Source organism: Pan paniscus, chromosome 19, assembly GCF_029289425.2.
Source record: "Pan paniscus chromosome 19, NHGRI_mPanPan1-v2.0_pri, whole genome shotgun sequence".
Taxonomy (NCBI): domain Eukaryota; kingdom Metazoa; phylum Chordata; class Mammalia; order Primates; family Hominidae; genus Pan; species Pan paniscus.
The window spans coordinates 76,057,278-76,079,123 of NC_073268.2; the positions used below are offsets into that span (position 1 = coordinate 76,057,278).

The 21,846-nt window shown below is 43.4% G+C and overlaps 1 protein-coding gene and 1 pseudogene across 6 annotated transcripts in view; both read left to right on the forward strand.

Moving 5' to 3' along the window:
- The window catches only part of RPS6KB1 (ribosomal protein S6 kinase B1), a 56,847-nt gene that overhangs the window by 2,131 nt on the left and 32,870 nt on the right, over nucleotides 1-21,846 (forward strand). For 5 of the 6 annotated variants that reach the window (XM_034942600.3, XM_063599294.1, XM_034942606.3 and 2 more), the window contains exons 2-4: nucleotides 15,151-15,200; nucleotides 17,270-17,390; nucleotides 19,132-19,200. In XM_034942600.3, coding sequence (XP_034798491.1) covers nucleotides 15,151-15,200; nucleotides 17,270-17,390; nucleotides 19,132-19,200 — 240 coding nt within the window. Of the gene's footprint in view, nucleotides 1-12,895; nucleotides 13,415-15,150; nucleotides 15,201-17,269; nucleotides 17,391-19,131; nucleotides 19,201-21,846 lie in introns of those variants that run through there. The other variant, XM_063599295.1, reaches the window with a different exon arrangement.
- Nucleotides 16,594-17,260, forward strand: LOC117976569 (small ribosomal subunit protein uS14-like; annotated as a pseudogene).

The window sequence follows — 21,846 nt, forward strand, 5'->3', positions numbered from 1 at the left end:
CCTGGGTTCAAGCGATTCTCCTGCCTCAGCCTCCTGAGTAGCTGGGACTACAGGCGCGTGCCACCACACCTGGCTAATTTTTTGTATTTTTAGTAGAGATGGAGTTTCACTGTGTTAGCCAGGATGGTCTCGATCTCTTGACCTCGTAATCTGCCCGCCTCGGCCTCCCAAAGTGCTAGGATTACAGGTGTGAGCCACTGCGCCTGGCTTTTTTTTTTTTTTTTTTTTTTGAGACAGGGTCTTCCTCTGTCACCCAGGCTGGAGTGCAGTGGTGCGATCTCGGCTCACTGCAGCCTCTGCCTCCCAGGTTCAAGCGATTCTCCTACCTCAGCCTCCCAAGTAGCTGGGATTACAGGGGTGCGCCACATCACCTGGCTAATTTTTTGTATTTTAGTAGAGATGGGGTTTCACCATGTGGCCCAGGCTGGTCTTGAACGTCTGACCTCAGGTGATCACCCGCCTCAGTCTCCCAAAGTGCTGGGATTACAGGTGTGAGCCACCCCACCAGGCTTTTTACTTTATTTTATTTTAATTTTTTTTGAGATGGAGTCTCACTGTGTAGCCCAAGCTGGAATGCAGTGGCCTGATCACGGCTCACTGCAGCCTCCGCCTCCTGGGCTCAAGCGATTCTCGTGCCTCAGCCTTGCGAGTAGCTGGGACTACAGGCACGCACCACCATGCCTGGCTAATTGTTTGTATTTTAGTAGAGATGGGGTTTCACCATGTTGCCCAGGGTGGGCCTGAACTCCTGAGCTCCAGCAATCTGCCAGCCTTGACCTCCCAAAGTGCTGGGATTACAGGCGTGAGCCACTGCATCCGGTTGGTGTGTGCTTTTTCAATGATGTTTTCATGCAGAATTCCAATTAGCCTCTTAATCGAACATAATGGTACACTAGATACAATTGGAAACAAATATGAGATTACTTTCATTATTTATACCATATACCATACTCTTTATCAGTTATGTTGGTTCTCTATGACAGTGGCTTTGGAGCAGGGCAGGGGAGAAAACTGGATAGGAAGGTGCTTTATATCTTCATTAGTTGAACTGATAGAATTTCCATACTGGGTTTATTTTATTTTATTTTTTTTTCTTTTCTGAGGCAGAGTCTTGCTCTATTTGCCCAGGCTGGAGTGCAATGGCGCTATCTCGGCTCACTGCAGCCTCCACTTCCCGGGTTCAAGCGATTCTCCTGCCTCAGCCTCCCGAGTAGCTGGGATTACAGGCACCCGCCACCAGGCCCGGCTAATTTTTGTATTTTTAGTAGAGACGGGGTTTCTCCATGTTGGTCAGGCTGGTCCGGAACTTCCAAACTTGGGTGATCTGCCTGCCTTGGCCTCTCAAAATACAGGTGTGAGCCACCACACCCAGCCAGGTTTATTCTTTTTTGAAAGTACAGTACTCTGTTAAAATTCCTGTGTAAACTGGGACTTTTCTTTTCACTTTCTTGTGTTTCAAGAACAGTAGGTGTTCCAGGGCTTTTGTCCTGCTGGGTACAAGCAAGTAGGATTTTGAGAAGGTGTGAGGAGGAGGTCAGAAAAATTGGTGGAAATAGGAAAGAGAAAGAAATATGGCCCCGATTTTGGGGAGAGAAAGTCTGGGGAAAGAGCAAAGGCAATTAAAGAGGATTTTGAGGAAGAGACTTCTGTAAAATATGTCTTAGCAACACTTTTTGGAGTTGAAAATATTTCTTTTTAGTGTGTTATTTTTTCTAAGAGGTGCCTCAAGATGGATAATGGAAGATTTGGAGTAGGATTGGGTTGGCAATCCAAGGAGATTCGGTGACATCCAGATTACCCTGAAATTAAAAAAAAAAAAAAATTCTGGAAAATGAGAGAAGTTTAGATTCTTAGAAAATCTTCTGATAGTTTCTATTTGTGAATTTATAGACTTTAATTAATTTATTACACAAAGTTTTTAAACATTGGTGCATATCAGTCTTCCTCATTTTATAGTAAGGAAACTGAGGCATAGGCCATATGATAGCCAAAGATCACATAGTGGTAGTGTCTTCTGACTTAATTCAGCAGGCTTCATTGCACAGGTTCTTCATTGCATTTACTAGTTGTGTTTATAATGTTCCTCTTTGTGGTATGTCAAAAGTGAATTCAGATTCCTTTGGCCATACTCACTCTGTGACCTGGAGTAAATTCCTTAATCTCTGATGTTTTCTGTAACATGAGGGTTACATTAAATAAGTACGTAAAGTACAGTACTCTCAAAATATCCTGGCGTATTAAGCAATTAGCTAGTTCACAGAAATTCAGCTTGTCTTGTCATTGCTAAGGAACCAATCATTCAGGTTTAACCTCGTATACCTAGAGACTTAATAATTGCAGTTAAACTCGAGGTGCTGTATTTTTACAACTGTAGTATCATAGTGTGTATTTTTTTTTTAAAACTAATTGATCCTGTTTAGAGAGATGTGCCTTTCAAGGTACGTTACAGAGTGACTATGCGTTAGTAAATATAGGTATTTCCATAGTTTATTTAATTAGAGATTAAAAGATGAGACTAAATGATACATTTATGGACAAAGTTGAATATCTGCCACCTAACTTAAAAAAGATCCTGTTTAAGGCCGGGCACAGTGGCTCATGCCTGTAATCCCAGCACTTTGGGAGGCCGAGGCAGGTGGATCACGAGGTCAGGAGCTGGAGACCAGCCTGGCCAATATGGTGAAACCCAGTCTCTACTAAAAATACAAAAATTAGCCAGGCATGGTGGTGCACACCTCTAGTCCCAGCTATTCAGGAGGCTGAGGCAGGAGAATCTCTTGAACCTGGGAGGTGGAGGTTGCAGTGAACCGAGATCACACCACTGCACTCCAGCCTGGGCGACAGAGTGAGATTCCGTCTCAAAAAAAAAAAAAAAAAAAAAGATTCTGTTTAAATATCTCAGAGGAATATAATCAAAGCCTATTGGTAAGAGGGGAGTTTTTGGGCGGAGGGTGTCTTTTTTGTTTGTTTTTTTGTTTCACTGTTGATGATATCATTTGGGGCAGTAAATTGAAACTAAGGAAAAGTTTTCCTTCAGAGAATTTAGATTGCAAAAATGTTGGTATCTTCTCTGCTCTCTATAGCATTAAGAGTAGTAGAAAACTGTAATGCAATTTTAAAAATTCTCACTTTGTACTCTAATTCAAAATTTGAAATAATCACGCAGGCTTACTGTACAAGTTTCAGATTGGGACATCAGATTTTTATTGAGTAAAAGGTTTAAAATTTTTGAAAACCAAAGTGCTATATAGATAGTATATACTCAAATATTCATGATTATGAAAAATTATAGAAAAAATATCAATACTTATCTTGCTTTGTAATATATACTTACTATAAAGCAGCAACTTTTTTTTATTTTTTATTTTTTTGAGACGGAGTTTTGCTCTTGTGGCCCAGGCTGGAGTGCAGTGGTGCGATCTCGGCTCACTGCAACCTCTGCCTCCTGGGTTCAAGCTATTCTCCTGCCTCAGCCTCCCGAGTAGCTGGGATTACAGGTGCCGACTACCACACCCAGCTAATTTTTTGTATTTTTTTGGTAGAGACGGGGTTTCACCATGTTGGCCAGGCTGGTCTCAAACTCTTGACTTCAGGCGATACACCTGCCTCAGCCTCCCAAAGTGCTGGGATTACAGGCATGAGCCACCGTGCCTGGCCAGCAGCAACTATTTTTAAATAGCCCAAGAGTTTAGGCAAAGTTCTACCCTTTCTTCCATTTCCTCTAAGTTACTGAATCTTGTCAATCCTAATGAACACAGCAGACATTGGATAGGCCATAAAGCTTAAGGTAGCAGAAAAAAATTAGGAGTAAAGAGTTTCCTGGCCAGGCGGGGTGGCTCATGCTTGTAATCCCAGCACTTTGGGAGGCCAAGGTGGGCAGATCACCTGAGGTCAGGGGTTCGAGACCAGCCTGGCCAACATGGTGAAAACCCCGTCTCTATTAAAAATACAAAAATTAGCCGGGCCTGGTGTCAGGCACCTGTAATCCCAGCTACTCGGGAGGCTGAGGCAGGAGAATCACTTGAACCTGGGAGGCAGAGGTTGCAGTGAGCCAAGATCGCGCCATTGCTCTCCAGCCTGGGGGACAAGAGCAAGACTTCGTCTCAAAAAAAAAAAAAAAAAAAAGGAGTAAAGAGTTTCCTGTGAAAGAGAGTTGTCAGTATGTATTACATAATGTTATTTGACACTTCTTGTGTGAGCCTTCTAGAGGTAACACTGAGTAGCAGAAAAGATTTGTGCCTCAAATGCTTCTGTCCTAGACAGTAACGGTAGAAGTTATTAGCACAATATGCAGGTGCCAGCATTATAGGTCTGGCCAGCTTAGGAAATGAAACATAGCTACAGGGCGTATCTTGTGAGGTGGCTTCAAAATCATGGTCCAGTCTTAACTACTCTGTAGTCTTTAATTTAGAATTAAGTAAAACTAACATTAAAGAAAAAACAATTATGTAATACCGTTTTATCACATCTGGAAGAAGTTAGTCTTTTGTCATAAAAGTGAAGCCATCCTAGGCGATTATGTAGAGCAACAAAGACAAAAAAAACCTTTAACCATGACCACCCCCATATCCCACACATAAAAGAAACTGTATCCAGTTAAAATGGTGAGAATTGGTTTTTTCCCCCTTGATACTGCCCCATCTCTTTGCCTGTGTATAATCATGAAGTGTACATTCCTGGTATTACATGTTATCGTGATTTGGTCACACCATGAGTGAGTTATGACTAAAATTTTGTGTTTTGGGGGCATTTGAACATTTATTCTATAAGAATACTATCAGTTTTTGGCTGGGTATGATAGCTCGTGCCTGTAATCCCAGAACTTTGGGAAGCTAAGGTGGAAGGATCATTTGAGGCCAAGAGTTCGAGACCAACCTGGCCAACAAAACAAGACCCTATCTGTACAAAAAATTAAAAAAATAAATAGTGGGCATAGTAGCACACAGCACACGCCTGGCACTAGTGACTCCAGAGGCTGAGAAGAGATGATCACTGGAGCCCAGGAGTTTGAGGATGCAATGAGCTATTATCCTACTACAGCACTCCAGCCTGGGTGACAGAAACCTAATTGCTAAACACACACACACACACACACACACACACACACACACACACACACACACACACACACACACACACACCCCTATGTGTTTTTGTTGTGTATGTTGGCTGTGTACTGGTAGTTTTGAAGAAAGATATATTCACTTTAATATCTTAACTACTCTAAAGTTTTGACATGATTGCTTAAAGACTTGTAATGTTTTAGAGTCTATTTTCTTTTTCTTTTTTTTTGAGATGGAGTCTCACTCTTGTCACCCAGCCTGGAGTGCAATGGCGTGATCTTGGCTCACTGCAACCTCCACCTCCTGGGTTCAAGCGATTCTCTTTCCTCAGCCTCCTGAGTAGCTAGGATTACAAGTGTCCGCCACCAGACCTGGTTAATTTTTGTATTTTTAGTAGAGGCGGGGTTTCTCCATGTTGGCCAGGCTGGTCTCGAACTCCCAATCTCAGGTGATCCGCCCGCCTTGGCCCCAAAGTGTTGGGATTACAGGCGTGAGCCACGCGCCTGGCCTGGAGTCTATTTTAAATTAATTAGTATTCTTTCGTGTAAACTGAGAGTTCATAATCAGATTAGATTCATTTTAAAGCTATATATTATAATGTCAGTAACTGAAATTCTGCTGCCAAGTTTTTTGTTGTTTTTTGTTTATACAATTCAGTGACTTTGAGTATATTTACAGAGTTGTGCAGCCATCACCAAAATTAGGTTTTAGAAATTTTTACCACTCGGCCGGGCGCAGTGGCTCAGGCCTGTAATCTCAGTACTTTGGGAGGCCAAGGCAGATGGATCACTTGAAGTTGGGAGTTCAAGACCAGCCTGGCCAACATGGTAAAATCCTGTCTCTACTAATAATACAAAAATACCCAGGCGTGGTGGTGCATGCCTGTAATCCCAGCTACTTGGGAGACTGAGGCAGGAGAATCGCTTGAACTTGGGAGGCGGAGTTTCCCATGAGCCGAGATTGCACCACTGCACTCCAGCCTGGGCAACAGAGTGAGACCTTGCGTTTTTTTTGAGACGGAGTCTCGCTCTGTTGCCCAGGCTGGAGTACAGTGGCGCGATCTCGGCTCACTGCAAGCTCCGCCTCCCAGGTTCACGCCATTCTCCTGCCTCAGCCTCCCGAGTAGCTGGGACTACAGGTGCCCGCCACCACGCCCGGCTAATGTTTTGTATTTTTAGTAGAGACGGGGTTTCACCGTGTTAGCCAGGATGGTCTCGATCTCCTGACCTTGTGATCCGCCCGCCTCAGCCTCCTAAAGTGCTGGGATTACAGGCGTGAGCCACCGCGCCTGGCCGAGACTCCATCTTAAAAAAAAAAAAAAAAAAATTTTTATCACCCTATAAAGAAATTTTGGGGCTGGGCATGGTGGCTTACGCCTGTAATCCCAGCACTTTGGGAGGCCAAGGCAGATGGAGCGCATGAGCCTAGGAGTTTGAAATCAGCCTGGGCAACATAACAGCACCCTATCTCTGAAAAAAAAAAAAGAAAAAAGAAACAGAGTTTTGGCCAATTCAGTTACTTCTGATTCTCACCCTCAGCCCCAGGCAACTAACCTATTTCTCATCTCTATAGATTTGGCTTTTCTAGGCCCAGTGTGGTGGCTCATACCTGTGATCCCAACACTTTGGGAGGCCGAGGCAGGAGGATCACTTGAGACTAGCCTGGGCAACATAGTGAGACCCGTGTCTCTACGAAAAATAGAAAAAAATTATCTGTCTTGGTGGTGTGCGGCTGTAGTCTCAGCTACTTGGAAGGCTGAGGTTGGAGGATCGCTTGAGTCTCCAAGGTTGAGTTTGCCGTGATCCTGCCACTGCACTTCAACCTGCGCAACAGAATGAGAACCTGTCTCTAAAAAAAAAAAAAAAAGCTTTTTCTGGACATTCCATATAAATGGAATCATATAGTGTATGACCTTTTTTATTTGGTGGCTTTCACTTTTTTTTTTTTTTTTTTTGAGATGGAGTCTCACTCTATCACCTAGGCTGGAGTGCAGTGGTGTGATCTCTGCTCACTGCAACCTCTGCCTCCTGGGTTCAAGTAATTTTCCTGCCTCACCCTCCTGAGTAGCTGGGACCACAGGTGTGCGCCACCACACCTGGCTAATTTTTGTATTTTTAGTAGAGATGGGGTTTTGCCATGTTAGCCAGGCTGGTCTCAAACTCCTGACCTCAAGTGATCTGCCTGCCTTGGCTTCTCAAAGTGCTGGGATTACAGGCGTGAGCCACAGCGCCCAGCTGCTTCTTTCACTTAACATAAAGTTTTTGAAGATCATCTATGTTGTAACATGTATCAGTACTTCATTTCTTTTTAGGGCCAAATAGTTATTCTGTTTTATGGCTACAGTGCATTTTGTTTATCCATTTACCGGTTGATGTTCATTTGAGTTATTCATTCAGATGTTCAACTGAATTGTGATTAAAGCATTTTTTGTTTCTTTTTTTTTTTTTTGGAGATAGGGTCTCACTCCGTTGCCCATGCTGTAGTGCAGTGGCGTGAAAAAGCTCGCTGCAGCTTCACCCTCCTGGGCTGAAGTAATTCTTCTGCCTCAGTCTCTCATGTAGCTGGGACCACAGGCACGTGCCACCATTCCCAGCTAATTTTTTGATTTGTTGCAGAGATGGGGGTCTCGTGATTTTGTCCCGGTTGGTTTTAAACTCCTGGCCTCAAGCAATTCTTCTGCCTCTGCCTCCCAAAGTGTTAGGATTATAGGCATGAGCCACCTCCTCGCCTGGCCTGAATAAACCTTTTAGAAGGCTGGGTGTGGGGGCTCATGCCTATAATCCTAGCACTGTGGGAGGCTGAGGCAGGTGGATCGCTGGAGTCCAGGAATTCCAGACCAGCCTGGGCAACATGATGAAACCTGTTCTCTACAAAAAATGAGCCGAGGCTGGGCACGGTGGCCTGTATTCCCAGCACTTTGGGAGGCCGAGCTGGGTGGATCATGAAGTCAAGAGTTTAAGACCAGTCTGGCCAAGATGCTGAAACCCCATCTCTACTAAAAATACAAAAATTAGCCGGGCGTGGTGGCGGGTGCCTGTAATCCCAGCTACTCAGGAGGCTGAGGCAAAGAATTGCTTGAACCTGGGAGGCAGAGGTTGCAGTGACCCGAGATTGCACCACTGCACTCTAGCCTGGGCGACAGAGCGAGACTCTGTCTCAAAAAAAAAAAAAAAGAAAAAAGAAAAAAAAAGAGCCGAGCATGGTGCTATGCACTTGTAGTCCCAGCTGTTTGGGAGGCTGAAGTGGGAGGATCACCTGAGTCCAGGAGGTTGAGGCTGCAGTGAGCCGTGATCGCACCACTGCACTCCAGCCTGGGTGATAGACTGACACCCTGTCTCAAAAAGAAAAAAAAGAAAAAAAAGTTTTTATGAACATTAGTGCCCAGATCTTTGTGGAGCATATACTTTTCATTTCTTTTGAGTAGATACATTGGAGTAGATTTGCTGGGTCATGCAGTAGTAAGTCTATGTTTAATTTTTTAAGAGACAAACTTTTCCAACACGGTTGCACCATTTTACATTCTCACTAGCACTGTATGAAGGTTCCAGTTTCTCTCATCCTCCCCCAACTTACTTTTCCTCTTTATCATCTATTATCCTAGTGGGTGTGAAGTAGTTTCTCAGTGTGGTTTTGATTTGCATTTCCCTAACAACTAATGATGTTGAACATCTTTCCATTTGCTTATTGTTCATTTGTATATTTTCTTTGGAGAAATACCTATTCAGATCCTAGCTCATTTTTCAAAAATTGGGTGTGTCATCTTTTTCTTTATATATTTTATTTATTTATTTTAGAGATGAGATCTCACTTTAGAGTTCTGCTCTCAAACTCCTGGCCTCAAGCAGTCTTCTACCTTGGCCTCCCAAAGTGCTGGGATTACAGGCATGAGCCACTGCGCCTGGCCTATTTATCTTTTTATTGTTGAGTTGGAGTATTTATTTATTTATTTATTTATTTATTTATTTATTTATTTTGAGATGGAGTCTTGTTCTGTTGCCCAGGCTGGAGTACAGTGGCGTGATCTCGGCTCACTGCAACCTCCACCTCCCAGGTTCAAGCGATTCTCCTGCCTCAGCCTCCTGAGTAGCTGGGATTACAGGTGCGCACCAACACGTCCGGCTAATTTTTGTATTTTTAGTAGAGACAGGGTTTCACCACGTTGGTCAGGCTGGTCTCGAACTCCTGACCTCATGATCCGCCCTCCTTGGCCTCCCAAAGTGTTGGGATTACAGGCGTGAGCCACTGCGCACAGCCCGGAGTAATTCTTTATATATCATTTTTGTTTTTTGAGACGGAGTCTGCTCTATTGCCCAGGCTGGAGTGCAGTGGCGCCATCTCTGCTCACTGCAACCTCTGCCTCCTGGGTTCAAGCAATTCTCCTGCCTCAGCCTCCCTAGTAGCTGGGATTACAGGTGCCCATCACCACGCCCAGCTAGTTTTTGTAGTTTTAGTAGAGATTGGGTTTTGCCATGTTGGCCAGGCTGGTGTCGAATTCCTGTCCTCAAATTATCCGCCTGCCTCGGCCTCCCAAAGTGCTGGGATTATAGGCATGAGCCACTGCACCTGGCATTCTGTTTTTTTTTTTTTTTTTTGAGGTGGAGTCTCGCTCTGTTGCCCAGGCTGGAGTGCAGTGGTGCGATCTCAGCTCACTGCAACCTCTGCCTCCCAGTTTCAATAAATTCTCCTGCCTCAGCCTCCCGAGTAGCTGGGACTACAGGCACTCGCCACCATATCCAGCTCATCTTTGTATTTTTAGTAGAGATGGGGTTTCACTATGTTGGCCAGGCTGGTCTCGAACTCCTGACCTTGTGATCTGTCTGTCTCAGCCTCACAAAGTGCTGGGATTACAGGCCTGAGCGACTGCGCCTGGCTGCATTCCTTGCATATTCTTATTCTGTGGTTTTTATTTTCTTTTTTGAGACAGGGTCTCAGTCTGTCACCCAGGCAGGAGTAGCGCAATTTTGGCTCACTGCAGCCTTGACCTCTTGGACTCAAGCAATCCTCCTACCTCATCCTCCTGAGTAGCTGGGACTACAGATGTGCACCACTATGCCTGGCTAATTTTGTAGAGACCAAGTTTCACCATGTTGCCCAGGCTGGTCTCAAACTCCTGAGCTCAAGTGATATGCCCACCTCAGCCTCCCAAAGTGTTGGGATTACAAGCATGAGCCGCTGTGCTCAGTCTCTTTGAGCTTTCTTGATGGTGTTGGTGTTTTTGACATGCAAAGGTTTTACATTTTCAGTAAATCGATTTATTGATTTTTTAAATTGTTTGTGCTTTTGGTAATGTATATAAGAAACTATTACTTTCCCCAGGATCATGAAGATTTACTCCCTCCTATGCTTCTTTTAAGAATTTTATTTTGTTGTTAAGTTTTGGGAGGATTTTTTTTTTTTTGAGATGGAGTTTTGCTCTTGTTGCCCAGGCTGGAGTGCAATGACACGATTTCAGCTCACTGCAGCCTCCGCCTCCTGGATTCAAGCAATTCTCCTGCCTCAGCCTCCTGAGTAGCTGGGATTACAGGCTCCCGCCACAATACCCGGCTAATTTTTTATATTTTTAGTAGAGACGGGGTTTCACCACGTTGGCCTGGCTGATTTTGAACTCCTGACCTCAGGTCATCCACCTGCCTCAGCCTCCCAGTGTTGGGATTACAGGTGTGAGCCACTGCGCCTGGCCCTTGGGAGGACCTTTTTTTTTTGTTATTTTTTTTGAGACAGAATCTTGCTCTGTTGCCCAGGCTGGAGTGGAACTCCCAGGCTTAGGTGATCATCCTGCCTCAGCCTCCTCGATAGCTGGGACTACAGGCATACAACACCACACTCAGCTCGAGTTTTATAGTTTTAGCTCCTGTATTTAGGTCTTTGCTCCATTTTGAGTTAATTTTTGTGTATAGTGTGAAGTAGCATATAGATATCCAGTTGTCCTAGCATCATTATTTGAATTGTATGTGGATATCCAGTTGTTCCAACACATTTATTGAAAGATTGCCTCTTGCCTAACGAATATTTTTGGCAGTTTTATCAAAAATTAGTTGACAATATAAATGTAAGAGTTTATTTCTGGGCTCTCAATTCTATTCTGTTGATCTGTATGTCTTTCTTTATGCCAGTACCACACTGCCTTGATGGCTGTAGCTTTGTAACATGTTTTGAAATTGGGAAGTGTCAGTCCTCCACCTTTGTTCTTTTTCAAGATTGTATCAGTTATTTTGGGTCCCTTGCCTCCCTTCCCCTTCCCCTTCCCTTTCGACAGAGTCTAGCTTTGTTGCCCAGGCTGGAGTGTGCAGTGGCGCGATCTCGGCTCACTGCAACCTCTGCCTCCTGGGTTCAAGCCATTCTTCTGCCTCAGCCCTGAGTAGCTGGGATTACAAGCATGGATGACCACTCCAGTTAATTTTTGTATTTTTAGTAGAGATGGGGTTTCACCATATTGGCCAGGCTGGTCTTGAACTCCTGACCTCGAGTGATCCACCTATCTTGGCCTCCTAAAGTGCTAGAATTACAGGTGTGAGCCACCACACCAGGCCTGGCTCCTTTGCATTTCTTTCTTTCTTTACTTTTTTTTGTTTGTTTGTTTTGAGATGGAGTCTCGCTCTGTCACCTGGGCTGGAGTGCAATGGTGTGATCTCGCTCACCGCAACGTCTGCCTTACGGGTTCAAGCAATTCTCCTGCCTCAATTTCCCGAGTAGCTGAGATTACAGGCGCCCTCCACCACGCCTGGCTAATTTTTGTATTTTTAGTAGAGATGGGGTTTTGCCATGTTGGCCAGGCTGGTTTCAAACTCCTGATCTCAGGTGATCCATGTGCCTTGGCCTCCAAAGTGCTGGGATTACAGACGTGAGCCGCCTTGCCCGGTCCCTTGCATTTCTTCTTTTTTTTTTTTTGAGACAGAGTCTCACTCTGTTGCCCAGGCTGGACTGCTGCAGTGGTGTGATCTCGGCTCACTGCAAGCTCCGCCTCACGGGTTCACGCCATTCTCCTGCCTCAGCCTCCCGAGTAGCTGGGACTACAGGCGCCCGCCACCACACCTGGCTAATTTTTTATATTTTTAGTAGAGGCGGTGTTTCACCATGTTAGCCAGGATGGTCTCGATCTCCTGACCTCGTGATCTGCCTGCCTCGGCCTCCCAAAGTGCTGGGATTACAGGCGTGAGCCACCGTGCCTGGTGGTCCCTTGCATTTCTATATGAAATTTAGGATCAGCTTGTCAATTTCTGCAAGAAAGGAACCTGGGGTTTTGATAGGATTCAGTTGAATCCGTGACCAATTTGGTTAGTATTGCCATCTTAACAATGTTAAATCTCTGATCCATAAACATGGAATGCCTTTCCATTTATTTAGGTCGTCTTTAATTTTATTCAGCAATGTTTTATTGTTTTCAGTGTGTAAGTCTTACACTTTGGTTAATTTTTTTTTTTTTTTTTTGAGACAGGGTCTCACTCTGTTGCCCAGGCTGGAATATAGTGGCACAATCACTGCCACATTGTAGCCATGACCTCCTGCACTCAGGTGATCCTGCCACCTCAGCCTCCTAAGTAGCTGGGACTATAGGCATGTGCCACCACACTCAGCTAATTTTTAAAAATTTTTTTGTGGAGGCAGGATCTTACTGTGTTGGCCAGGCTGGTCTTGAACTCCAAGTAATCCTCCTGCCTTGGACTCCCGAAGTTATTTATGCCACTGTACCTGCCATAAATTTTTTTCTAAGCTACTTCTTAGTGATGGTATTATAAATGGAATTGTTATCTTCATTTCATTTTGGGATTGTTCATTGCTAGTATATAGAAGGTTATTTAAATTTTGCACTCATTTATTCTATGGTCAGAATAAATGTGTGGCCAGCATGACTTCCAACTGTTTGACAGTGTTGCTTAATTATTTTGTCTCAATCAGCCACATTTTACGCTAGATACCCTGGACTAGTTGTGGGTACCTTAGGCTTAGTTTATAGCATTATGTTACTCTGTGTATTAAAAGCACATCAAAATAGCACTGTGTGTAAATCATTTGATTTAAGTCATATTCAGAATGTAGTGCCTTTAATTTCATAATACACAAAATTACATTTTTTTTTTTTTTTGAGATGGAGTCTCACTCTGTCACTCAGGCTGGAGTGCAGTGGCGAGATCTTGGCTCACTGCAACCTTTGCCTCCCGTATCCAAGAGATTCTTCTGCCTCAGCCTCCCGAGTTGTTGGGATTACAGGCACCCACCACCACGCCTGGCTAATTTTTGTATTTTTGTATTTTTAGTAGAGATGGGGTTTCACCATGTTGGCCAGGATGGTCTCAAACTTCTGACCTCAGGTTATCCACCCGCCTCGGCCTCCCAAAGTGCTGGGATTACAGGTATGAGCCACTGCACCCAGCCGAAAATATACATTTTCGAATAGATAAATGTACATTTTGAAGGAAAATTCACTTGGTTTTATTTTTTGATTAGTCATGAGTAGCCTCTACAGTTAAGTTGTCATGTAAAAAAAAATTTTTTTTTTTTCGAGACAGGGTTTCGCTCTTGTTGCCCAGACTGGAGTGCAATGGCGCGATCTCGGCTCACTGCCATCTCTGCCTTCCAGGTTCAAGCGATTCTCCTGCCTCATCCTCCCGAGTAGCTGGCATTGCAGGCATGGGCCACCACGCCCGACTAATTTTGTATTTTTTTAGTAGAGATGGGGTTTCTCCATATTGGTAAGGCTGGTCTCGAACCCCCAACTTCAGGTGATCTGCCCGCCTCGGCCTCCCAAACTGCTTGGACCACAGGCATGAGCCACCGCACGTGGCTTTTTTTTTTTTTTTTTTTTTGAGATGGAGTCTTGCTCTATTGCCCAGGCTAGAGTGCAGTGGCGTGATCTCGGCTCACCGCAACCTCTGCCTTCTGGGTTCAAGCAATTCTCCTGCCTCAGCCTCTTGAGTAGCTGGAACTACAGGCATGCGACACTGCACCTGTAGTTCTAATTCTTGTATTTTTATTAGAGACTGGGTTTCATCGTATTGGCCAGGCCGGTCTTGAACTCCTGACCTCGTGATCTGCCCGCATCAGCCTCCCAAAGTGCTGGGATTACAGGTGTGAGCCACCATGCCCAGCCTGTCATATAAAATTAAAAGCAAAAGCTGGGGCTGGGTGTGATGGCTCACGCCTGTAATCCCAGCACTTTGAGAAGCCGAGGAGGGCGGATCACCTGAGGTCAGGAGTTCGAGACCAGCCTGGCCAACATGGTGAAACCCCATCTCTACTAAAAATGCAAAAATTAGGGCCGGGAGTGGTGACTCACGCCTGTAATCCCAGCACTTTGGGAGGCTGAGGTGGGCAGATCACAAGGTCAGGAGATCAAGACCATCCTGGCTAATATGGTGAAACCCCATCTCTACTAAAAATATAAAAAATTAGCCAGGCATGGTGGCAGGCACCTGTAATCCCAGCTACTCGGAAGGCTGAGGCAGAGGAATCACTTGAACCTGGGAGGTGGAGGTTGTAGTGAGCCGAGATGGCGCCACTGCACTCCAGCCTGGGCAACAGAGCAGGACTCCATCTCAAAAAATATATATATATACACAAAAATTAGCCAGGCATGGTGGTACATGCCTATACTCCCAGCTACTCAGGAGGCTGAGGTAGGAGAAACACTGGAACCTGGGAGGCGGAGGTTGCAGTGAGCTGAGATGGCACCGCTGCACTCCAGTCTGGGTGACAGAGTGAGACTCCATCTCAAAAAAGAAAAAAAAAAAAAAAAAACCCGGGTGCCTATAGTCCCAGCTACTTGGAACGCTGAGGCAGAAGAATCACTTGAGGAGTTTAAGGCTCTGGTATGCTATGATCATACCCCTTCATAGCTATTGACTGCATTCCAGTCTGGGCAACATAGAAAGACCTCATCTCTATTTGTAAAATAATTTAGAGTGAAATTCCCATAGTGTTGTTTGTGTACTGTATTTTGTTCATTACCATATTTGCCTGTTGTTGAAGTATAAGAGAATTGTTAGGCTGGTTTATTTCATTCATTCTCTTTCGGTTATGAGACAAAGAATTAAACCTTTAAATTTTATGTTTATTAGATTATTTCTGAAACTTTTAACATATTTTTCAGGGTCAGTTAAATGAAAGCATGGACCATGGGGGAGTTGGACCATATGAACTGTAAGTTTATATGAAGAGATTTTCATTGTGTTGTCTTTCTTACAAGTAGGTTTTATCAGTTCTATTTCGTAGCAATCATGTGATTCCTGTAACCTGTTCTTAAATATGTAGTCATATTTATCAACTCGATGTATTGAATTTGGCACCAAAATCTGATCAATATAACCTATCAGAGTTTTGAGATTATGTATGGATTTTGAGGAAAAGATATTAATTCAGATTCAGAGTACTAAATATGAATCTGAGTTGTTAGTTTAAAGAGCCACAGTTTTAATCTTTTCTTACAGAAAAATTTGTAGAAATGCCTCAAAAAGTCAAATGCTTTCTGTTTTGCTTAAATATACAAACAGAAATTCATACAGTCATTCAAACAGAAATTCATGCAATCCCGCTGGGCACAGTGGCTCACACCTGTAATCCCAGCAGTTTGGGAGGCCAAGGTGGGCGGGTCATTTGAGGTCAGGAGTTCGAGACCAGCCTGGCCGACATGGCGAAACCCCGTCTCTTCTTAAAATTCAAAAATTAGCCGGGCGACATAGCGAGACTCCGTCTCAACAGCAACAACAAAAAAGAAATTCATGTAATCTTAAGTCATTTTAGACAAGCTCCATTAGGTGAGTATGGTGATTAATCTGCTCTGTATTGTACTCTCAAGTAAAAAGCATTGGTGTAGGAGGAGAATGAGAAGATAGATCACTCATGTAGAAAGCATTTAAATGACAGAGACAATTGGTACCCCTTTTGGATTCTTTATTTTTATTTTTTTTTTGGAGATGGAGTCTCCCTCTGTCACCCAGGCTGGAGTGCAGTGGCACAATCTCGGCTCACCACAACCTCCACCTCCTGGGTTCAAGCGATTGTCCTGCCTCAGCCTCCCAAGTAGCTGGGACTACAGGAGCGCACCACCACACCTGGCTAATTTTTGTTGGGGTTTTTTTTTTTTTTTTTTGGAGACAAAGTCTCGCTCTTGTTCCCAGGCTGGAGTGTGATGGCATGATCTCGGCCCACTGCAACCTCTGCCTCCCAGGTTCAAGTGATTCTCCTGCCTCAGCCTCCCGAGTAGCTGGGATTATAGGTTCCTGCCACCACGCCCAGCTAATTTTTGTATTTTTGATAGAGACGGGGTTTCACCATGTTGGCTAGGCTGGAATTTTTGTATTTTTAGTGGAGACAGGGTTTTACCATGTTGGCCAGGCTGGTCTTGAACTCTCGACCTCAAGTGATCCGCCCACCTCAACCTCCCAAAGTGCTGGGATTACAGGCATGAGCCACCATGCCCATTGGATTCTTTAAATCAAGCTAATAACTTGAAAAAACATACAGAGAAGAAGTTTTGTACTATGATGTGAACTAATTGGGTAGTTTTGGAAAGATCCCTGATTTTCTGCTGACATTGCCAAATGAGGTTGGATAATACCTAATTTCATAGATATTTTCAATGAAGTAAATTTGAATAACTGCAAGACTTTTTTTCTTTGTCAACTTAATGAACTTTTTCTAACTTACCTTAGTTTTGGGGTGCTTGATGCTTATGAAAATAAATAATTGTCTTCTTTTACTTTGTTGCACTCCTAAGAGCAAGATGGGTCACCAGCAGCTGTATTGGAGTCACCCATGAAAATTCAATCAGGGTTCTTGCTCTTGTTGCGTCTGCTCAAACCGACAAGGTCTGATCCAGAAATACGGCCTCAATATGTGCGCCAGTGTTTCTATCAGTAAACGAAGGATATAGATTTCATTAAGTTGGACTAAGTGATCTTACTTGAATGGATTATCCAAGGCATCTACCCAATGAAAAACCATAGTACCCCTTTATGCATAAAATAAACAATTATAAAAATAAGTAAATAATTGATTGCCCATTCTATGAACAAGGAGGCAAACAATTATCAGGCCACCCTCCTCTTGACCTGCTGTTCTGTTTGTTTAGAGCACAAATAATTTGGTGTCATGTACTTTTTTACTTTTACTTACTTAGATTACATTTCTCTTTCTCCTTTTTCTTGACTATATGCTGAAAGTAATTTAACTTTTTGCAAATTTATTTTTGGTTTTACTTTTCTTCCCAGTGGCATGGAACATTGTGAGAAATTTGAAATCTCAGAAACTAGTGTGAACAGAGGGCCAGAAAAAATCAGACCAGAATGTTTTGAGCTACTTCGGGTACTTGGTAAAGGGGGCTATGGAAAGGTAGGCAATATTTTTGAAATGAGAGCTGTTGTCTGTCTTGAATAGATTGATTTTTATGCCCTGGTTCCAGCAGTCATCTTCAGTCTTTGTCAGCTATCAGCAAAGGATGTGATCATGACCACTTAGCTGGTATGTTTGAGGGATGTACAGAAGTTCGGTTTTCCCTTCTTTTCATACCACCACACATGTAAAAGCCTGGCACATAATAGGTACTCAGTCAATGTTCATAGAATACATAAATAGACAACTGTACCAGGCAAAGTCTATTATTAAAGGGTTCATTCTTTACTTTGGTTAAATGGTATCCTCTTTAAAAATAAAGCCCTCCTTGCTTACAAGAGACATGGCAGTCTGAGTTGTTATCCATTACTGAGACCTTAATCTCAACTGGTTTTCTGGAGCAATAGAATTGGGGAAGCTGAAGGAATATAAAAAGGGGGAAGAAAACTATTTAGTTTCACAGTTTTGCCCAAGGCTTTACAACTTAAGACGTCACTTTTATGAGTTCTGCCCACAAAAATTTTTACCAAACTATTCTCTTATCAAAATAATTTAGATAATAACTTGGTTAGTATTAAGTTTTAAGAATTATTTTTGCTATTGTGTAGTGTTAATTTTTGCAAAGCAGACATTTGTAGCCTATTCTTATGCTTAAGAACACATTGTAATTTCTAATCATCCTGAATGTGCAACACATGCACTTTGAATCTCACATGTTTTAGGTGTTGCATGAAAATGTTTATAGTTGTCTTTCAGTATGGGGGAGGGGTAAGGGAGAACTGATTCCAAGACCTTTGCAGATAACAAAATCTGCCGATGCTCAAGTGCCTTATATAAAATGGCATAGTATTTGCATATAAGCTACACACATCCTCCCATATGCTTAATTTTTTATTTTATTTTTTATGATTTTTGAGACAGAGTCTCGTTCTTTCCCGCAGGCTGGAGTGCAGTGGCACGATCTCAGCTCACTGCAACCTCTGCCTTCCAGATTCAAGCGATTCTCCTGCCTCAGTCTCCCGAGTAGCTGGGATTACAGGTGTGCGCCACCACATCCGGCTAATTTTTGTATTTTTAGTAGAGATGGGGTTTCACCATGTTGGCCAGGCTGGTCTTGAACTCCTGACCTCAGGTGATCCACCCGAGTCGGCCTCCCAAAGTGCCAGGATTACAGTTGTGAGCCACCTCACCTGGCCATATTTGTATTATTTTTTATTGTTTGTATTGTTTATTGTTTTTTCCCCCAAATATTTTCATTCTGCGGTTGGTTGAATCCACGGCTGCTGAACCTGTAGATTCAGAGGGCCAAGTATTAGTACAAACTATTTTAAGTAATAGGTAAACAGTAATTTCCTGCCAACTATTTTTAAATAGTTTTATGTGAAGCAAGGGCAGTGGCAAGCAACCTTGAAAGAAATTTATGAAATATTTTATAATTTTTAAGGTGGTATTATGCCTCTGGGAACACTGTTTATAGCTTGTTCTAAGTAGGATTTTAAATATTAATATAAAGTAACAGTGTTTATTATTAGATGGTCATTGTCCAACATTACCACCAGATGGCAGCAGAACAAACAGGAAAGTCATGATCATTAATGTGGTCTGTTCTTTTAGCTGATCATTTTTGCACATAGTTTTTATAATATAAACTGCTGTGGCATATGTTTCTTATAACTAGGAATTAAGGGAGTATGCCTGACATAGTTTGCCTTTGAATAACACACACTTTTTTTTAATCCAGGTTTTTCAAGTACGAAAAGTAACAGGAGCAAATACTGGGAAAATATTTGCCATGAAGGTGCTTAAAAAGGTGATTTCCACTCCCCCTTTTTAGTCCTCACACACCATATTTTTACACTTGATCTCAGCCAAAAGGCTGGGAAGCAATCACATCATATTTTTAATTGTTGTAACATTTTGGCCTAAAATTTGCAGTCAAAAAAATGTATCTCAAGCCAGGTACAGTGGTGCACACCTGTGGTCCCAGCTACTTGGGAGACTGAGTCAGGAGGATTGCTTGAACTTAGGAGTTCAAGGGTAGCCTGGGCAATGTAGTAAGACCCAGTCTCTTACAGAAAAAATGTATTTCTTTTCTTTTCTTTTTTTTTTTTTGAGACGTAGTTGCGCTCTGTCACCCAGGCTGGAGTGCGGTGGCGCGATGTCGGCTCACTGCAACCTCCACCTCCCGGGTTCAGGTAATTCTCCTGCCTCAGCCTCCCGAGTAGCTGGGACTACAGGTGCATGCTGCCACGCCCAGCTACTTTTTTGTATTTTTGATAGAAACGGGGTTTCACCATATTGGCCAGGATGGTCTTGATCTCCTGACCTCAGGTGATCCACCTGCCTCGGCCTCCCAAAGTGCAGGGATTACAGGCATGAGCCACCGCACCCGGCAAAAAATGTATTTCTAACACAGTTGCAATACTTTTTAGAATGTGAGGTATGTTTCATTATTGTTATTCCTATTTTTATTTCTGCTTGGTGAGTGTGGAAGAGAGAGCTCTTGCAATTCTTTGCTGAGGTAACTCTTCACTGTTTCTGATCTCCTTATTTCTAAGTAATAAGCATGTACTGCCATCTCTTTTTTTTTTTTTTTTGAGATGAACTCTCACTCTGTTGTCCAGGCTGGAGTGCAGTGGTACAATCTCAGCTCACTGCAACCTCTGTCTCCCAGGTTCAAGTGATTCTCCTGCCCTAGCCTCCCTAATAGCTGAGATTACAGGTGCCTACCACCACGCCTGGCTAATTTTTGGATTTTTAGTGTAGACGGGGTTTTACCATATTGGCCAGGCTGGTCTCGAACTCCTGACCTCAGGTGATCCACCTGCCTCGGCCTCCCAAACTGCTGGGATTACAGGCATGAACCACTGCGCCTGGCCTACTGCTATCTTTTTTTTTTTTTTTTTTTTGTGACAGAGTTTTGCTCTTGTTGCCCAGGCTGGAGTGCAGTGGCGTGATCTCGGCTCACCACAACCTCTGCCTCCCAGGTTCAAGTGATTCTCCTGCCTCAGCCTCCCTAGTAGCTGGGATTACAGGCATGTGCCACCACGCCTGGCTAATTTTGTATTTTTAGTAGAGACGGGGTTTCTCCATGTTGGTCAGGCTGGTCTTGAACTCCTGACCTCAGGTGATCTGCCCGCCTTGGCATCCCAAAGTGCTGGGATTACAGGCATGAGCCACCATGCCCAGCCAACTGCTATCTTTTTAATTCAGCAGTTTTCAATTTTTTTTTTTAGACGGAGCCTCACTCTGTTGCCCAGGCTGGAGTGCAGTGGCGTGATCTCAGCTCACTGCAACCTCCACCTCCCAGGTTAAAGTGATTCCTCTGCTTCAGCTTCCTGAGTGTCTGGGATTACAGGCGCCCACCACCACACCCGGCTAATTTTTGTATTTTTAGTAGAGATGCGGTTTCGCCATATTGGCATGCTGGTGTCGAACTCCTGACCTCAGGGGATCGGCCCGCCTTGGCCTCCCAAAGTGTTGGGATTACAGGCATGAGCCACTGAGCCTGGCAGTATTAACTTTCTTTTATTCGAGTTAAGGATTTGTTTCTTGTTTACTTCACCCTCCTTTATCCTCATCCTCTCATTTTGTTTTGCTTTCTTTGAATCTACTATTGTCCTCTGATGTCTTCCAACAACTTTGTAAAACACCTTTCAGTCTAATGTTCTTTGATCAGGCTTATAAGATAATCTATCAGTTCCATTTATTTCCCAGAGGCATATCTTAGGAACTTTCTATCCACCTGTTCCCATCTGGAGTGGTAGCTCTTTAGTCACAACTGTTATGACTGGACTCTTTCTTCACCACAACCCTGGAATCCTCTTGGCTCCTTCAGTGTTGGATCTTTTGTTTCCTGGATCCCATATCTTCATTTTTTTCCTTTTTCTTAGTTTATGTCCTTGTTTTGGTGACACTATACTAGTGGCTCCCTCAGAAAAGGTACATAAAGATACATTTATAATAAAAATATATCCATATTGCATATTTGAGAATTTCTTTACATTTTTATTTACTTGATTGTTTATGTTATTGGAGTTGAAAATTATTTTCACTTAGAATTTTGCTCAGTTTTCTTCTATTCTTCAGAGTTTCTGTTGAAGTGCTTTGGCATTCTGATTCCCAGTCCTTTACACATGGCCTATTTTTTCTGTGGAAATATTTAAGAATTTCTCTTTATTTCTGATCTAAGTTTTTATAGTGATGTGTGTTGCTTTGACTTTGATTATTATTTTTATTTAGTTAGTTTTTGAGATAGGGTCTCGCCCTGTCACCTAGACAGGAGTGCGGTGACACAATTATAGCTCAGTGCAACCTCAAATTCCTGGGCTCAAGCTGTCCTCCCACCTCAGTCTCCTGAGTAGCTGGGACCACAGACACGCACCACCAGGCCTGGCTAATAAAAAAAAATGTAGAGATGGGCACTCACCATGTTGCCCAGGCTGGTGTTGAACTC